The 18,809-nt window shown below is 48.1% G+C and overlaps 1 protein-coding gene across 1 annotated transcript in view; it reads right to left on the reverse strand.

Moving 5' to 3' along the window:
- B3GNTL1 (UDP-GlcNAc:betaGal beta-1,3-N-acetylglucosaminyltransferase like 1) overlaps positions 1 to 18,809 on the reverse strand; it is a gene marked incomplete at both ends in the record, with an annotated part of 55,768 nt that overhangs the window by 3,810 nt on the left and 33,149 nt on the right. The window contains 2 exons of the mRNA XM_080713657.1: positions 5,497 to 5,621; positions 7,035 to 7,130. Of these exons, the coding sequence (XP_080569783.1) occupies positions 5,497 to 5,621; positions 7,035 to 7,130 (221 nt within the window). The remainder of the gene's footprint in view (positions 1 to 5,496; positions 5,622 to 7,034; positions 7,131 to 18,809) is intronic.

The raw sequence follows: 18,809 nt of genomic DNA on the forward strand, positions 1-18,809 counted from the left end.
GCAAGCCTGAGGTTATAATTAAGATTTGTTGCCCTGTGAGGTGTTGCTGCTCTCAGCTCAGACTTTAATCCCATACAGAAACTCGCATTAGATCACTTATTTTGTGTTGTGGGAGGCTAAGCCTTAAGTTGCAGTGACCAAAAAGAGAGTTTTGCACACAAAGGCTTTCTCCCTACAGGCGCAGGCTGAGGCCAGAGTGAAGTCCTCAGCTTGCCTGCTGCCTGGTCCCTGCAGGATGGCTGCAGCTGGGTATAGTGGTCATCAGCCAGGCGGCTCTGCCTTACAGACCACTGCGGGAAGGACCTTGCCCCCGACACCTCCCCAGATGTGGCCTTGGGGTTCCGCCAAAGAAATTCTAGAGTATGGGTTCCCAAAATTAGTTGGCTTACTGTCCTTTCTTCAGAAAGGTCACTCAGCACACCCTGGAAAGCTGCCTTCTTTAAAAAGCAGATAAGCCTGGCGTGGTGGCACACACTTGTAATCCCAGCATTCGGGAGGCTGAGACCTGGAGGATCGCAGTTCGCAGAGAGCCTCAGCTACTTAGCGAGGTCCTCTGCAACTCAGTGAGACCTGGTTTCAAAATAAAGATAAAAAATAGGGCAGGGTTTGTAGCTCGGAGGTCAAATGTCCCTGGGTTCCATCCCCAGACCCACAAAATAAATAAATAAATAAAATAATAAAAAGCAAATTAACAGGAAGATGCAGTGATAGATCTGTGCCTGTGTGTGCGCACACGTGTGCGTGTGTGTGTACATGCGTGCGTGAATGCGTCTGTGTGCTGCTGAGGATGGAACCCAGGACATTTTATCTCTGGCTATACCCTTTGCCCTTTATTTATTCTTTATTTATTTATTTTTATTTTTGGTGGTACTGGGGGTGGGACTCAGAGGCTTTCTACCACAGGGCTATATTCCCAGACCCATTTTATGTTTTATTTGGAAACAGGGTCTCACTAAGTTGCTGAGGGCCTCACTAAGTAGCTGAGGCTGGCTTCGAACCTGCGTGATCCTCCTGTCTCAGCCTCCCAAGTGCTGGGATTACAAGCATGCACCTTCATACCCGGCTTTACCCTTAGCCTTTTACATTTTTTGTTCTGCAACCGTCTAAGATGCCGAGGTTGTCTTCAAACCTGTGGTCCTCCTGTCTCAGCCTCACAAGTACTGGGATTACAGCCATGCTCAGCGTCCAACTCAGATTTGCACTCTTGTTTCTGTATTTCATTTCTGCACCTGCAGGAGACAGTATCGCTCACTTTGGCTGCCTATTTATTTAGAGTGTGGCGGCCACTGAGGCTGTGACGCCACTCACCACCCAGCCTCCAGACCCACTGTGGGCGGTGGGAGGGCCCTTTCCTGGCAGAAGCAGTTTTCAGCACTCAAACCCTCCTCTTCAAGGTATAACGTATGGAGTGCAGCGTGTGTATTTTCAGCATGTAGGTTACAATTCACAAAGATGACTGCCCACACTGTGCAGGTCGCAGCCCAGATGCTGTCCTGGGACCCTTGGGACTCATTCCGCCCGCCCGTCTGTTTGCCCGTGCATTAGCTCTGCCTGCTGCAGGGTGAGCAGCACGGCCTTTCTCGCCGCCCCAGTGCTGTCGCCTCAGCCCTGTTCTGCGCATAAACAGATTCTTTCTTTTGTTGTTAGGGTCCTTTCCACTTCAGTAAAATTTATCACCCCCTGGAGATGGACATTCGGGGTGTTTTTCAAATGAAGTTCCTGACTATTTTTTTGTGTGGTGTTTTGATGGAACCCAGGGCCTCACACAGCCTCGGCAAGCACTCTACCAGTACGCTATAGCGTAGCCCTAATTAGTAGTGGGGATATGCTGAGAAATGATACACAACCAGTGGTGGAAAGGCTGCAGTTAAGGTAGGTATCGATTATATTGGTTAAAAAGAAAGCTGAGCCGGGCGTGGGCACGCTTGTAATCCCCACGCTTGGGAGGCAGAGACAGGACGATCATGCGGGTTTGTAGTCAGCCGCGCTGGCTTAAGAGACCCTGTTTCCAAATAAATAAAAAAAATATAAAATAGGTCTGGGAGTATAGCCTGGAGGAAGAAGGGCTTCCATGAACCTCAGTACCACCAAAAAAGAAAGAAGTAAAGAAAGAAAGAAAGAAAGAAAGAAAGAAAGAAAGAAACAAACAAAGAAAGAAACAAAGAAAGAAACAAAGAAAGAAACAAAGAAAGAAAGCAAGCCGACCAGTTTGCCAAGAGCACTTCACCCCTGAGCACGGTGTGCGACGGCGCGGGGCTCCACACCCTTGGTGCCACTTGGAATGCCAGAGTTCACCCCGGCCACTCCAGGGCCGTGTCGCCTACTTCCTGACACTATTAATCATGGTACTTTTACAGTTGATCACTGACCACGCATCTCTTTCTTTATGAGCTGCCATGTCTGTCCAAGTATTTGGCCTATTTTTATTAGATTTCATCTGTTTCCACCTGAACTGTAGGGCTCTTCAAGCAGTAGGCTTGCTTCAGATAGGCAGCTCTTGGTGTTGCTGCTTTTCTCTCCTGGCTCTCCAGTTTCTACTCCTACTTCAGCATCTTCCTCTCCCAGTTCTTCCTATCTGTTTGACGCCCACTTTGCTATTGCCTTATAACCTTTCGTTTGTTCTTGCAGTACTGGGGATGGAACCCAGGGGCACCTCTGAGCCACACCCCCAGCCCTATTTTTATTCTTTATTTTGAAACGGGGTCACTCCGGGTGTGGTGGTGCACGCTTGTAATCCCCATGCTTGGGAGGCAGAGAGAGGAGGATTACGTAGACTCGAAGCCAGCCGTGCGCGCTGGCTTAAGAGACTTGTTTCCACATAAAAACGTAAAAATTGGTCTGGGAGTGTAGCCCGGAGGTAGAAGGGCTTCCAGGAACCCCAGTACCACCAAAAAATAAAAAATAAAAAATAAAAAAATAAAACAGGGTCTACGTTGGATAGGGCCTAAGTAGCTGAGGCTGGCTGAGAACCTGCAATTCTCCTGTCTCAGCCTCCCAAGTACTGGGATTACAAGAGTACACCACCATGCCCAGCTTCTTTATTAACTTTTTAAGATGGATAATTAGACAACTATTTAATGTTCTCTTTTATACAATAAGCCTTTAGCCAAGCATGGTGGTGCACTCCTGTAATCCCAGTACTAGGGAGGCTGAGACAGGAGGATCATAGGTTCAGCCCAGTGAGACCCTGTTTCAAAATTTTAAAAATAATAAAATAGGGTTGGGGTGTAGCTCAGAGGTAGAATGTCCCTGGTTTCAATTCCCAGTACTACACAAAAAATAAGCTTTTAAATCTACAAAATGATGCTGTTAACTGTATTAGCTAGTCATAAATATTTTGCTATTATTTTTTTCTTTTTTTTTTCTTTTTTTTTTGTGGTACGGGAGGTAGAACCCAGAGGTTTTCTACCTCCAGGCTATGCTCCTAGACCTATTTTATATTTTATTTGTAAACAGGGTCTCACTAAGTTGCTGAAAGCCTCTCTAAGTAGCAGAGGCTGGCTTTGAACCTGCGCGACCCTCCTGTCTCTGCCTCCCAAGCACGGGGATTACAAGTGTGCGCCACCACGCCTGACTTATTATTTTTTTTTTCAAATTTCCTTAGTGATTTTTCTTCCTTGGCTGCTTAATTTCCAAATATTTTGAGTATCAAGATGTCACAAAATTCCTAATTTGTGTAGTTGCTGTAGATCAAATGCTTGTGTCCCATCAAAATCCACATATGGAGCTGGGCGTGGTGGCACATGCTTGGAATCCCAGTACTTGGGAGGCTAAGAGAGGAGGATACGGGTTTTCAGACAGCCTCAGCTACTTAGGCCCTTTGCAACCCAGAGACCCTGTTTCAAAATAAAGAATGAAAAATAGGGCTGGGGCATAGCTCAGAGGTAAAATCCCCTGGGTTCCAACGCCAGTACTGGAAAAAAAAGTCCACATATTGAAATCCCCCTACAATATTAGAACATGGGGCCTTGGTGGTGACGAGGAATGCCCATGCCCCTGTGGCATGTGAGACAGCTGTCTGTGAGCCAGGAAGCCTACCCAGACGTGGAGCCGCTGAGCTGAGAAGGGAGTGCCTCCTGCCCAGAGCCACTCAGGCTCCCATCGCCCATCAGAGACGCACGAACAGACAAGGCAGTGAACGTGGCATGCCTGTATGAGGCCATGCCTTTAAAGATCTATCCAGACTTGCCTACCATCCAGAATATTCGATAGCACTGGCTTGAGAAGAACATGTATTTTGCAGCCCAGTGCAGCACCCTGTAGGCGCAAGTCAAGCTGGTTAACAGCACTGCTTAACCTTCTCACGATGAGATTCACCTGCTTATCCTATCGGGATCAGGAGCGCTGCAGTCCCACTCTGTGGGCTTGCCGGGCCATCCCTCTGAGTGCAGATCCATGCGCCGTGCTTTGCTGTGAGGGGTGCACACCTCTGGGGCTCTGAGGTCCTCTGAGGCCCCTTTCCCGGGTGTGGGGGTCCCAATAGCACTCAGTCAGCCTCAGGGAGCCTGAGCACTGAGCCCAGCAGGGCACCCCAATGCCGCTATAGCTAGCAATACAGAACTAAGCAACAGCAAGTTCCGTGGCTCAGTCTTCACTGTGAATAGCACGGAGGCTGTGGACGCTGTGAGCTGGGTCCCTGTGCTGCGCCTCACACCAGCAGTGAGGGCTCCTGCTCAGCCTCAACCCTGCCCCAGCCAGGCGGGGAGCCGATGCTACCCCCCAAATCACAAGCACAAGCCCGGGCAGGCTGCCCAGCCCCCCGCAGCAGCAGGCAGCCTCCTGACAGCAAGCAACTGGGGCACCTGAGATGCCGAGGCCAGTGCTACTTTGCTGGGTGGGCAGACAGACTGAGAGACTATAAGCTCATCCTCACTGGTGTCACTCTGTGGCCCTCGCACCTCGCTGGCCCCAGAGCAGGGACCCAACCCACATCTCGGGGGCAGCGAGGAGGGGGAGGGGAGGCTGCGGCCTTATGGCCACCCAAGCTGGGCACTCCTTGCTGAGACTTTCTAGGGGAGGATGGCAGCCCCTCCTCCACATGCAAGGACACCCCCACCCAGGCCTCACTGGAGCCTCACTGCTTATCAGGAGGCCTCCAAAGGCTGGGAGGGGTGAGCTCCGTTGCTCTCACATAGAGGGATGGGACACTTGGCTTCATCCTGGAGCATCCCACTCCCTGTGGGAAGGCTCCAGCAGGCCCTGAAGGAACTCCCCAAGGAGCACACAGCACCCTCTGCACCCTGCACCCCACCTGCAGTGGGACGTCCATTGGCCCCAACCATACCTGTGCCCCACACCTCCCCAATGGATGGTGCCTGCACCGCACACAACCTAGCCCTCATCACACCTGTGCCCCAATACATTCTGGTGCTGGACCACGCCGGCACCCCCACACACAGCCTGGCTCGGCCATGCCGGCACCCCCACAAACGACCTGACCGCACTTGTGCCCTCCACTTCCCCAGAGGCTCCCGGGACCTGACACTACCTACTTACTCAAGGACGGAGTGCGTGGCCGCGTGCGGGTGGTAGCGGTAGAGGAGCAGGCTCTGGTCCACGCGGAAGACCCCGCCGCCCTTCCGGAGGTGCTCGTAGAAGAACAGTAGGTCCTCGGGCACACCCTGTGGGAGCCAGAGCAGGACACTGTGTGCGGAGAAACCCACAAACAGGCTTTCCCTGCAAAGCACGCTGGGTAATGGCAGTCACGCGGGTGGTAGAGGCTAAGTGGCTGTTCTCACAGGTGGGAGCAATGGGTGCTGACCCAGCCTGGGGAGGGAGGCAGGGGGCGGGGACGGCGCTACACTGGGTTCCCTTCTCTGGGCAGAAAAGTCTCTCCTGCACACCTACAACCAGACTCAGCCATAGGCTCTGAGCTGCAGCGCCCTTGGGGGTGGAAGGTCAGTGCCACCTGCCCGGGGAGCTGGCTGGATGGGGCTGCTGGGCCAGAGCCTGGGGGCCAGACAGGGAGTGAGCAGGGCAGGCCACCGTCCCCAGGGAGGCTGCCCTCTTTGGTGACAGAAGCAGTTGGCAGTGTCAGCTGCCATGGGATGCTGGAGGTACGGCCTACAGCCCACTGTCGCTGGATGAGAATCTAGCTCCTCCCAGAATGGTGACTAACCCACAGCTTGGACAGAGGCCTTCGAGGAGCCCCTGAGCAACCTCACACTTCTGCCACATTGGGGAGGTGTGGGGCTTCTGAATCAGGGATTCAATGACCAAACACTATGCTGGACCAAAACAGGAGGGTAAGCCAGATGAGGTGGCACATGCCTATAATTCCAGTACTTGGGAGGCTGAGATAGGAGGATCACAGGTTGGAGGACAGCCTTAAGTAGCAAGACTCAGCAACCTAGTAAGATGGTTTTAAGGAAAAAATGCAAAGAGCTGGGGGTATGCTTCAGAGGTAGAGTGCTCCAGGATTCAATCCCAGTGCCACACACATGCACACAAAAGGAGTGTAGACAGGAAAAGGGAACTGAGGAAGGAAATCGGGGCTTTTCTAGGTTAGGCTCCTCAACCAGGGGTTCTGCTTGGGGATAGACTGTTCTGAGGGCTTCTCAACACTGTCTGCCAGGCAGAGGCAGGGGACCACGTGGGCTGGGCTTGGCCAGCTGCCCACAAGCGGGTGGGGATGCCAGGGGAGCTGAACAGGCCACCAACAGAGAGCAGGGCTCTTCTCCCGCTGTCGCCCGGAGTTAGCCAGGCAACGCCGTCTATATCCTGAGCTTTCCCACAACAGCCTTTAGGCCGGGATGAGGTAACCTGTACTTTCCTACCACCGGCTTTTAAGCTGGGATGAGGTAACCTGTGGCTGAAGCCAAGGGCTTTGTGGAGCAGGTGTGAACTGGTGCAGAAGTCCTCCACTGTCTGCGAGATGACGGAGTCCTGCGGGCCCCCGGGCGGCTGGGAAGACCTTCAGGAGGCTAGTTTCCTAAATCCCTGGACCCCAGAGGAGCCCTGGTTGTGCAGGGTCATGCACAGGGCTCCCTGACCCAGGAATCCCAAGGCCCCCTTTCCTGCTTCCCAGCACTTACCTGTCCACCCTCATCAAATTCACCTACGTGTGAGAACCAGGCTCGCGAGCAGAACCACGTGGGCATGATCACCGTGGGGCCATTTGAGGTGAACACCTAGAAGCAATTATATGGACAATTAGTAGGAAGAACTACTTGATGCCCTTTGCCATGAATGCAGGGCAAAAGGGCATCATGTCCCTCTATCAGAGGAATAAGCGTTCAGGCGCCCACAGCATCTGGGTCCGTGGCTGATAGGTCAAGGGGAGGGCTGATGGGGAGACAGTGGTGGCATCAGCCAGCCAGGCCACTCTGGGCTGCAGAACAGCCTCAGCTGGAAGAAACCCACATGCATCCACAGGGAATGGTGACTTTGGGGCACCAGCTGGCATCTCCCCAGCAAACAGATGGGTGGGCTGCAACAGTGGCAAGTCAACAGTGTTTCACTGAGTGAGAGGGACCCCCACCAGGCGCATGATGAGGGTGGCTGCCACAAAGGCACAGCCTTTCTAGATTCTTCTTTCTTTCCGTGTGTGTATGTGTGTGTGTGTGTGTGTGTGTGTGTGTGTGTGTGTGTGTGGAGTACAAGGGATTAAACCCAGGGGCATTCTAACTCTGAATTACACCGCCAGCCCTATTTTATTCTTTATTTTGAAATCGAGTCTAAGTTGCAGAGGCCTTATTAGGTTGCCGAGGCTGTGCGTGAACCGCGATCCTCCACTCTCAGCCTCGCAAGCACTGGGACTACAAGCATCTTCTTAACGCTCAAGGAAGCTGCATTTGAGTGGAACAATGGGGTTCTGTGAGACAGCATCACACACCCTGTGTTGGTGCCTTGCTGTGGTGGAGGAGGTGGCTCTAACCATCAGGGTGTTTATAGGGTAAGTGGAGGCTGTGGTGTGGCCACCACGCCCAGTGCCAACTTCCAGGAGGTGGAGGGCACCCAGCAACCTCTACGCAGCTTCTGAGTGCAGACACATTGCAGCTAAGAGAAAACGCAGGCTGACACCTTTGTGTCTTCCCCTCTGCCCTCACGCACACAAAACAGAAAACTGACTTAAGCTGTCATGTGGAAACCATTACAAAGCAAGAAGTGAGCTTCCTGTTTTTAACTTTCATTTGCCAAATCATCCAGAGGTGTTTTCTGGCCAGTGTACTCTGCAGCTGCACACGTGATTTTCCAGCTGTTTGCTGGTTGTCAGATTCACCAGAGAAAGGAGGTAACTCGCTTTGCACCAGCCACTCTTGACCTGCACTGTAAGGGCAGTGGCCACTGGCACCAGCCACACGTGGTGATGGGCTTGGGAAGTGAAGCCAGTCCTGACCGAGCTGCACAGGTGTGAACACAGAACGTTGTAGACTTGGGATGAAAAACAGAACGTGAAATACTTGGCAGTATTTTTTCTATTGATCATATATTGAAATAATTGTGTGTGCGTGTGTGCGCGCATTTGTTTTACTAGGGACTGAACTCAGCGGCATTCTACTGCTGAGCCATACCCCAGCCCTTTTTCATTTTGAAACAGGGCTTCACTGAATTCCTGAAGGCTTACAACATTGAGGCTGGCCTCAGACCTGTGGTCCTCCTGCCTCAGTCTCCTGAGTATTGGGATTGCAGGCATGTGCCAAACCTGCCCAGGTAAAATGACAGTATTGTGCCAGGCAGGGTGGCGAATGCTGTAATCCCAGCATTTGGGAGGCTGAGACAGTAGAACTGCAGTTCACAGACAGCCTCAGCTACTTAGTGAAGCCCTCTGCAACTCAGAGAGACCCTGCTTCCAAATAAAGAATAAAAATAATAGGGTTGGGGGTGTAGCTCGGAGGTAGAATGTCCCTGAGTTCCATCCCCAGTACTGAAAAAATAAATATATAAATTAATTGACAGTATTCTGTAGTGTATTAAATAAAACATAATGTGTATGAATCCTTTACCTCTTAAATTTTCCTTTTAAAATTTATCAAAAATTGAAAACTATGTTTTTGTTTACTTTGTGGCTCATATTTCTCCTGGATAGACACCTGCACTTGGGAGGCTGGGCTCCAGCATGGCCGGGCCCATGCAGACACCTGTCACCTCTGTGAGAGGGAGGGGTTTAGGGAGCAGACCCCCCAAACACACACACACACACTGGCCAGTGAGAGACAGTCTCCTCCACTGTCTCACCTTTCCAAGGAGAGCTGAGCACTAGACCAACAGGGAGCCCCCACCACTGCCATCAGTGAGGCCTGGCCTGCAGGAATCCAAATGGTCTGGCCTGTGCAGAGGAAGGAAGGAGCTGGTAGAGTTCTGGAACCTCCCCTGAAGGCAGCAGCCCTGGCTGTGGAGAGGACCTGCAGCCGGCTGGCTCCCGGGTAGGCTCCCAGTCCCCTCTATCCTAGGCCACCCGTGTGGTCCAGGCTCAGGGGCCCTGGGAGTCACTTCTGCTCACAAGCGCACAGGGATGCACAGAGAGATGGCGGCCACACTTCCCAGTACGGAGACCAGTGGAAACAGTGGAGAAACGGGAGCCTGTGGTTTGTGCAGGAGATTCCAACAGTGATCTGTCCACATGGAGCAGGAGTCAGCAGAAAACACACTACCACGCTGAGGTTCAGCACACCCTAGAGGCCTTCTGCCTTGACATAACTGCCAATTTCAAGGGTGCTGGCCCACCATGGCAGAAGTCACACTCTCGTCAACGCTGAGAGGTGCGTTCACCAGAGCAGGCATTGCGGTGGCTCCGAGCTCGACAGAGCTTGGGCCTGTGAAACTCGGATGTGGTTACAGAGCAATCCAAGATGGAATCTAGAAAATCCTCAAGTATTTGAACATTAAAATAAAATACTTTAGCAGAGTATGGGACCTTATGTCTATAATCTCAGTGCTTGGGAGGTTGAGACAGGAGGATTGTAGGTTTGATGCCAACTCTCAGCAACAGTGACACACTGTTTCAAAATAAAAATAAAACAGGGCTACAAAAAGGAAGAAAGAGAGAGAAGAAAGCAAGAAAGAAAAACATACTTCTAGATGTTCGAGGGTCCAAGAGAAAAAAGACTGTAAGATACTGGAAATACTTTGAATTTAATAAATTAAAAAAATATTTTCCATAAAATGGGATGCAGCTAAAATATTTGGAGAAACTTTTGTAGCCTGAAAGATGTAGGCTGGAGAAACAGGTCTCCAATCACCAGCTCAAGTTCTCCCTGGAGAGGAGAGGCAGAAGGCCGGCTTCCAGCCCGTGATTTGGGAGAAGGCAGCTCAAGCAGCGCCACTGGGCACGGGCAGGAACACCTGTGCTCTGACCAAGCTCCCTCTTGTATGATCAAAGCCAAAGGTACAAACAACCAACACGAAGAATAAAGCAGGCAGGTCGCAGACTCCACAGATGTGATCGGGCAGCAAGGGAACACCACAGCAAGTTCTGGCTTAAACCCAGTGACGGATGAAGTGGACACCTCCCGTGAAAGGTGCAGATTACAAAACAGTTCAGAAGCAACAAAAATCTCAATAGACGGAAGATGGCGACCGAGAAAAGCGGGGCTTAAGAGCCCCACTAACAATCAATCTCCATTACCACAAAATCAGCGCCTTTCATAGCCAGAAAACACCATCACCAGAGAAACAAAAAAATCACCAGGCTCCAGAGAGAAAGCGGACTGAGAACAGAGCTCAGAGCCACAGAGGAGATACACCGGCCTCACGCTCGAGGACGCGGCAGCAGCGCCATACTGCCGGCGGCAGCGGCGAATTCACCGGACGGCTACAGCAAGCCGAGGTGAGCCGCTGCGGACCAGCCAGGCGGGATCTTTTGGGGCAGGGAGCATCTAAAGCTCCCAGTGGCTGAGCTCAGCACACGCTGCAGGGACTCAGAGTGGAACTCAAAACCAAGAAGAAATAAGCCAGCCTCATGGACGAGGGCGTAGCAGTGGCGCCATATTGCCACTGGCGGCGGCAACAGCGAATTCACCAAGTTCAGTACAGCTACATCTGCGTACTCAAGAACAGTGAGTCAAATTGCGGGCCACAGAGGAGAAATCCCAGTACTGTACTCCCTGGGACTTGACCCAGTGGGGGAGTGGCGGTGGCAGAGATATCACACCATAGGAGAACGTGCAACCTGGCACCCCCCACAGTCTAAAGCAGCCTCTATTGACTCCCTGGGTCGGAGACTCTGTGATACAACCCAGTAAAGGAGTAGTGGGGTCTGAGATACTACTGACTCGAGATCCAGAGCACCTTAAGTGAAGTCATAGTGACCCAAGGGAAGAACCCAGAGAAGGCACAAACTTCCGAAATCATGGGAAAGAGGAATAACACTGGAGCAATGAATGCCCACAACCCCATAACATCAGAACCCGATAAAACAGAAAATCAGAGATTTCTAGAAGATCAAATCAGGAAAATAACTGTAGAAATAATAAAGGTGCTTCGAAAAGAACTCAGAGAGAGCCAAAAAGAGATAAAGGATGCAATTAATGAAGTAAAGGCCTCAATTCAAAGCACGAACAACCGATTAGACCACATGGAGAACAGAATCTCGCTCTTAGAAGATGATCATTCCAAAAATGAACGCATAGTTTCTAATCTAGAAAAAAATATCCGACAGCAGGAATCTGATATTGAAGAAATATGGGCCCATTTTAAGAGAGCTAACCTAAGAATAATTGGAATAGAGGAGGGAAAAGAAAGTGAAACCAAAGGTATCAACAATCTCTTCAAGGAAGTAATAGCAGAAAATTTTCCAAACACAGAGCAAGAGGTCGATACACAGGTCCAGGAAACTTAGAGAACTCCCTTTAGACAGGATCGGAGAAGAGGATCCCCACGCCACATAATTGTCAAAATGACCAATGTGGAAGCCAAGCAGAGAATCTTAAAGGCAACAAAAGCAAAGGGCCAAGTGACATTCAGAGGCAAACCAATTAGAATCACTCCAGACTTCCCAATCCAAGTCATGAGAGCCAGAAGGGCTTGGAGTAACATATTCCAAACTCTGAAAGAAAACAACTTCCAGCCAAAAATTTCCTACCCAGCAAAACTTTCTATCAAATTAGATGGAAAAATAAGAAGCTTCCATGACAAACAGAAACTGAAGGAATTTATGTCTTCAGAACCAGCGCTACAGAAAATACTCAAAGAGATTAACTACAAAGAAGAAATAGGTAACACACACCAGAACCAGAGAAACAAGATTTTCCATCCAACAGACAACTAAGATTGGTTATCTGTGGAGATTCATTATTTATGTTAGTCTTTTACCTATCTCTAAATTGTATTGTTTGCTTTTATTGTTGCTATTTTTAGGATTTCTAGTTGGAATATTAATATACCTTCAGATATAGCATTTGGAAATATTTTATCCCATTCTATTAGTAACTTTTAACTGTTTACATTGTCTTTGGATATACAATATTTTTTTTATTTTTTAGGGAGTTTGTATACTCTTCTGTTGCCTGTGCCATTGAAATCACTGCCAATTTCAATGTTGTGAGGTTTTATGACCCAGATTTTCTTCTAAAAGTTTATAGTCTTAAGATTTATATTTAGGTCTTTTATTTATTTTGAGTTAATATTTGTATATGGGATTAGGTAAGGGTCCAATTTTATTCTTTTCCATGTAATTATTATTTTCCAACAATATTTAGTTAAAAGATTATTATTTCCACCACCAAATGTTCATGGAAACCTTGTCAAAAATAACTTGACAATATAGGGAAGAATTTAGCTCTAGGCTTGTATTTAACTCCAATGGTTTATATATCTGCCTTTAGAACAGTACTACATTGTTTCAATTATTGTAGCTTTATATGGTTTGAAATCAGAAAATATATATCTTCTAGCTTTGTTCTTTTTCAAGATCGTTTTGGGTATCTAGAGTCCATATTCCATATTAGGATAGATTTTTTTTCTGAAAAATAAATATATAAATATATGATAGTTTCACCTAAAAAAAATAGAAAAAAATATTCTCTGGTAAGAAAGAAAGCAAAAAGAAATATTGAAATGTTATCTTTAAGTCATCAAAAGTGGTATCAGACAAATGAAACTGTTATGTGAGATTATCATTTTTAATTTTGGATAAATTGCTATAATACTAGATGTCAACCACTAAGCCAAGCATGGGAAGGAGGGATGGGGAGAGAATGGGGTGGGGATCGGGTCGGGGCTGACTGGGCGATGTGTGCATGTATGTCTACAAAAGTTTGTATCCCACTATGATGTATGAATACAGTGTACCAATAAAAAAAAAAGAAAAAAAAATCTCAATAGACAAGTACCTATAAAACTCAAATAATTAAAGACTATTTTTAGCACATTCCAACAAACATTAGTGAAAAAATACGAGTTCCACACAAATTTCTTCATCAAAAGAGAGAATATATCTCCATTTGTTTTATGGGATCAACAGTGATACCAAACCTAAGCAAAAAGTTACAAATTAACCCCTGACCAATGTTCCTTTTTAACACAGGTGCAAAAAATTCTAACAGATAACTAACAAAAAGAATGCAATGATATATTAAAACCCAAACGACTATGCCTGGAATCCCAGTCCTCAGAGGTGAGACAGGAGGGTCACGTATTTGAGGCCAGTCTTAGCTAAGACTTAGCAACACCCTCAGCCATTAGTGAGACCTATGTGAAAAAATAAAAAAGTCAGCCAGTCATGGTGGCACACACTTGTAATTTCAGTACTGGGGAGGCTGAGACAGGAGGATCATAGGCTCATGGCCAGCCTCAGCAACTTTGTGAGATCCTGTATCAAAATAAATAATAAAATAGGGCTCAGGGGAGATGAGGGGTAGAATACCTCTGGGTTCAACCCCCAGTGCCAGGAAAAAAACTAAAAATAAATAACAGGGTTGGTGCAGCTTGGTAGAACAAGTTTAATCCCCAACAACCATCCCACTAAAACATCCCAAACATCTTGACCAAACTCTGTTTATCCCAGGCATTCAAGTTGGTTTACCATTGGAAAACCAGTCTTTGTAGTTTGCCATATTATCATAAGAAAGGCAAAAAACTGGGATCATTGTGTGTATGTGTTTGTTTTGCTAGGGATTGAATGCAGGGGATTCTATCTCAGAGCTCTTGCTAAATTGTTGAATACCTCCCTGAGTTGCTGCGACTGGTCTCAAACCTGTGATCCTCCTGTCTCAGCCTCCCCAGGACTGGGATTACAGGTGCGCCCCACCACACCCAGCTTCTCTGCCTCTTAGTGCTGCAGTAGTTTCTATCCAACAAAATAAATGTACAAGTACCAAGAAAAAGGTGTAGAGAGTGAAATGGAAGAGCCGGGGATGGGGGCATTCTTGTCATCCCAGCATTCGGGAGGCTGAGCCTGGAGGATCCCGGTTCACGGACAGCCTCAGCTACTTAGGAAGGCCCTCCACAACTCAGTGAGACCCTGTTTTAACATAAAGAATAAAAAATTGAGCTGAGGGTGTCGCTCAGAGGTAGAATGTCCCTGGCTTCAATCCCCGGTATCACATACACACGCAGAAAAAAGAAATAATAAATAATGCCATTTGTAATAGTATCAAAACATGAAATGCTTCAGATAAGCATCATAAACACGTGTATGACCCATAAATGGCAACTATAGAATAATACTGAGAGCAACTGAAAAATATCTAACTAAACTATAAAACCAACAGCCTTGTAGTTGATCTCTACAATCAATGCACTCTCAAGCTCTCTAAGTCAACTCTAAACTTAAGACAAGCGGAAAAATAGGCCAAACATTTCTATGAAAGGAAAAATGTTGGTGTCCTTACCCAATGTGATCAAAACTTACTCTATCTGGGCATGGTGGCCCTCCCATGCTTATAACCCAGTATTTAGGTGGATCGCGGTTCACGGACTGCCTCAGCTACTTACTGAGGCTCTCTGCAACTTAGTGAGACCCTGTTTCAAAATGAAGAATAAAAGACGACTAAGGGTGCAGCTCAGAGGTAGAATGTCTCTGGGTTCAATCCCCAGTACTATTAAAATACAAAAACAAAACAAAACAAAAAAACCCAAGCCCACTCTAAAGCCACAATGATCAGGAGAGGACAGCATCAACAGACGCGTGCATTGTGTCAGTCAGTATTATGTTGCTGTGACAAGATACCTCAGGAAATAATCTTAAAGAATGAAAGATTGTTTTTGGCTCACTGTTTCAGAGGTTCCAGTCCAAGGCCAGCTGGCTTCATTGCCTTGGGCCCAAGATGAGGCAGAGTGTCACGAGAGGTGTATATGGTGGAGGTGGCTGCTGGCCCATGGCAGCCAGTGAGCAGAGGGAAGAGGAGGAAGGGGCCAGAGATACCATGTAGTCTCCAAGGACACACCCAAGGCCCAAGGAAATACTGACAAAATGAATTCCAGCAAGACAGGAAGTAATAGGTCTTTGAAGACATCAATAAGAAAAGGGCGCATCACACACTGAAATGATCACAGTCTACATGTTGGGTGCACATATCTGATAAGGATCTAATGTACAACATATAGAAGAACTCTTACAATTCAAAAGTAAATTATAAAATGAGCAGAAGATTTGAATAGACATGTCACAGGGGAGGTGTATGGACAGCAAGCACACACCAGTCATCAGGGAATACATATTAGTAGCCACTGTGCATGGACAGCAATGGCCACACTGGGGAGAGGAGCTGCCCCATGTGCTGGTGTGGACTGGCATCACTACTGCCTTGGGACCGGGCCTCTGGGGACCAGTGGGTTGTGCCCTGCCCAGCAGCCATGGGGATGAGACGCCAGTTCCTGACAGGCCTGTGGGTACGATGCTGTCACTTTTCTGGGCCTTCTTTGAGGGCTCTTTCTGCTGTGTTATATAACTTTACATCTGGCTCCAGCCATGTGGGAAACACTGGTCATATAACATGGTCGATCTTAACAAGCATGATCTGCCTGGGTATCAGCATGGAGAGTTCTGCTTCGATGTGAACAGCAGATCCGTCTAGACCCCAAAGGGACCAAAGGGACCAGCAGGTCCACACTTGGCAGGAACATGAAGGTGCCGGGGGCTGCACGTGCATCCCAGGGCTTGTACGTTCTGGCTTTGCAGTCCCACCGTCAGGGCTCCAACTCAGGTCTGTGCAACAGGGAGTCAGCACCGGGCAGGCTCTCCCTGCATGAGCAGCCAGACCCAGGACCAGAAGGTGATGTGTGCGTCTCACGCCAGGATGTGAACAAGCCCCCATCACAGACGAGCCGGGGACGAGTATGTGAGACGCCGAGGCACCTCCCAGCCATGCCTCTGTGAAGCTCTTGCTCAGGGGGCCTGTGACTGTCATGCTGTACATGGCTGCTGGCTTCCTCTGCTTTAGCTGTGCAAGAGCCCCACGTGCTGTTTCAGGTGTGCCCTGTCACCTGGGAGCACTTGCCTCTCACCCACCTTTCCTACCGAGACACCAGGTGGCAGCAGCTCTACCCCACCTGATGTCCCCAGACCTTCCATGCTGGCTGCTTCCCTGGGCTGGTTGTGGACCCCAGCTCACCTATCAGCGCCTGCCCCAAGAGTCTCAGTAAGTGGCTTACAGCTTATAGCGTTCGCATCCCGCAGAGTTGATTTTCAACTATATTTTTACCAATATTGTTACCAATGTTGTCTTTATCTCAACCTACTTTGCTAGAAGGCATTTTGTTTGAAACTATATTCCTTACTCTGAATAAAGAGTTTCGCACCATGAAATAAGAGTTCAGAAGAGAGCTCTCTATAAGGCTGAGTGAAGCCAGGTGGGGTGGTACATGCTTGTGATCCCAGCACCTAGGAAACTGAGACAGGAGGATTGCAGGATTGAGACCAGCCTTAATAGCTTAATGAGACCCTGTCTCAAAATAAAAAATAAAAAGGACTGTGGTACAGCTCAGAAGTAGAATGGCCTTGGATTTGAACCTTAATGCCAAAAAGAAAAAGAAAAAAACGCAAAGAAAGGAAAAGAAAAAGAAATGGGTGAATGAAAGATGAAGTTTTAGACAATGTCTCAAATGTTACTACATAAGAATTCCAGAGCTGAGAATGTTGGTACACACCTGTAATCCCAGTTACTGAGAGCCTGAGACAGAAGGATCACAGGTTCAAGGCCAGCTTCAGCCTCAGCAACTTAGGGAAGCTCTCAGCAGCTCAGTGAGACCCTGTTTCCAAATAAAATATAAAATAGGGCTGATGGTGTAGCCCAGAGGTAAAGGCCTCTGGGTTCAATCCCCAGCACCACAAACAATAAACAAAATAAGATAAAATGGGTATGGTGTTGTAGCTTAGAGGTAGGATGCTTCTAGGTTCCGTTTCCAGTAACACACACACATGCGTGTGCACTCACACATTTCAGGCCCAGCTTCTATAAGCAGGATGAAGTGAAATACAAAACTCCATCTTCAGTGCGGGAAGGTGCGGAGGTAGAGGGCAGAGGGGGCAGCGGGAGCAGGAGGGTGCAGCACGGTCTTCCTGGGGGTGGAGGGGAAGTGTGCTCAGAGCCTGAGCTCAGGAGGACCTGAGAGCCCTCCTCCTAGCCTTGGCCTCTTCCACTGCCAGGTTAACTCCTCTTGACCTGTCGCCATCTGAAAAGTCAGGTCTTCTGGTTTCCTGACACTGTGTGGAGGGGCTCATGTCCAGCCGAGCGGTCCAGGGTGCTGCTCTGTGGTCCCAGAGTCCCCGTTTGGGTTCTTGCCTCTGTTTGCCACCAACAGAAAGTACTTAGCCAAAATAAATTCTATGGAACTCATAAAAGCTAGAAGTGTATTCAGCACCTTAGAATGTGTTCACAGTAAGAAGACATGAGTCCCTCGGCCAGGCCCATCCTGTCCACAGGGACCCCAGGAATGTCCCCACAACCTGTTACAGATGTGGGCCTCACGTGTTGACATAAAAAGATTATTAAGTTAGAATTCAGAAAATGAGAAAATGAGAGGACATGGATAGCAACACTAGCACTTTTTTGTGTGTAGAAAAAGAAGCCCTTGAAGGAAAAACTTCATGAAATGTATAGGGCTCGTCCTCTAACTTACCCAGAAGGGATAGAAATCTGAAGAAAGGCAGCAGAGCAGCTCATCTGACTCCTGTGGTCTCTTCTTTATTTCTGAATTCTAACTCAATGGAAGACCATCTTCAAACAGATAACAAATCTTCTAGTATTGATATTTTAACACCCACAGTGCAAAGGAATAAGCCCTGATGTAAAGTTCAAAAGTTACTATGGCTTTTGTGTTTAATAAAAGCTTCTTTTCTTGTAATAGGTTTTAGAGAAAGCTTGTACACAGCACTTGTCTCATCTGCTACTGGTTTACACAACGCACACCACAGGCAGTGCTTTGCAACACTTCCTTTGGGGGAAAAAAAGGAAGAGTACAGCATAATCTGCCTTTAAACATGCGAGGCCTTACAGCTCATAGATGTTTAATCTGCCTTTAAACATGCGAGGCCTTACAGCTCATAGATGTTTAATCTGCCTTTAAACATGCGAGGCCTTACAGCTCATAGATGTTTAATCTGCCTTTAAACATGCGAGGCCTTACAGCTCATAGATGTTTAATCTGCCTTTAAACATGCGAGGCCTTACAGCTCATAGATGTTTAATCTGCCTTTAAACATGCGAGGCCTTACAGCTCATAGATGTTTAATCTGCCTTTAAACATGCGAGGCCTTACAGCTCATAGATGTTTAATCTGCCTTTAAACATGCGAGGCCTTACAGCTCATAGATGTTTAATCTGCCTTTAAACATGCGAGGCCTTACAGCTCATAGATGTTTAATCTGCCTTTAAACATGCGAGGCCTTACAGCTCATAGATGTTTAATCTGCCTTTAAACATGCGAGG

This window comes from Muscardinus avellanarius (genome assembly GCF_963383645.1).
Source record: "Muscardinus avellanarius genome assembly, chromosome: 16".
In the NCBI taxonomy this organism is placed as follows: domain Eukaryota; kingdom Metazoa; phylum Chordata; class Mammalia; order Rodentia; family Gliridae; genus Muscardinus; species Muscardinus avellanarius.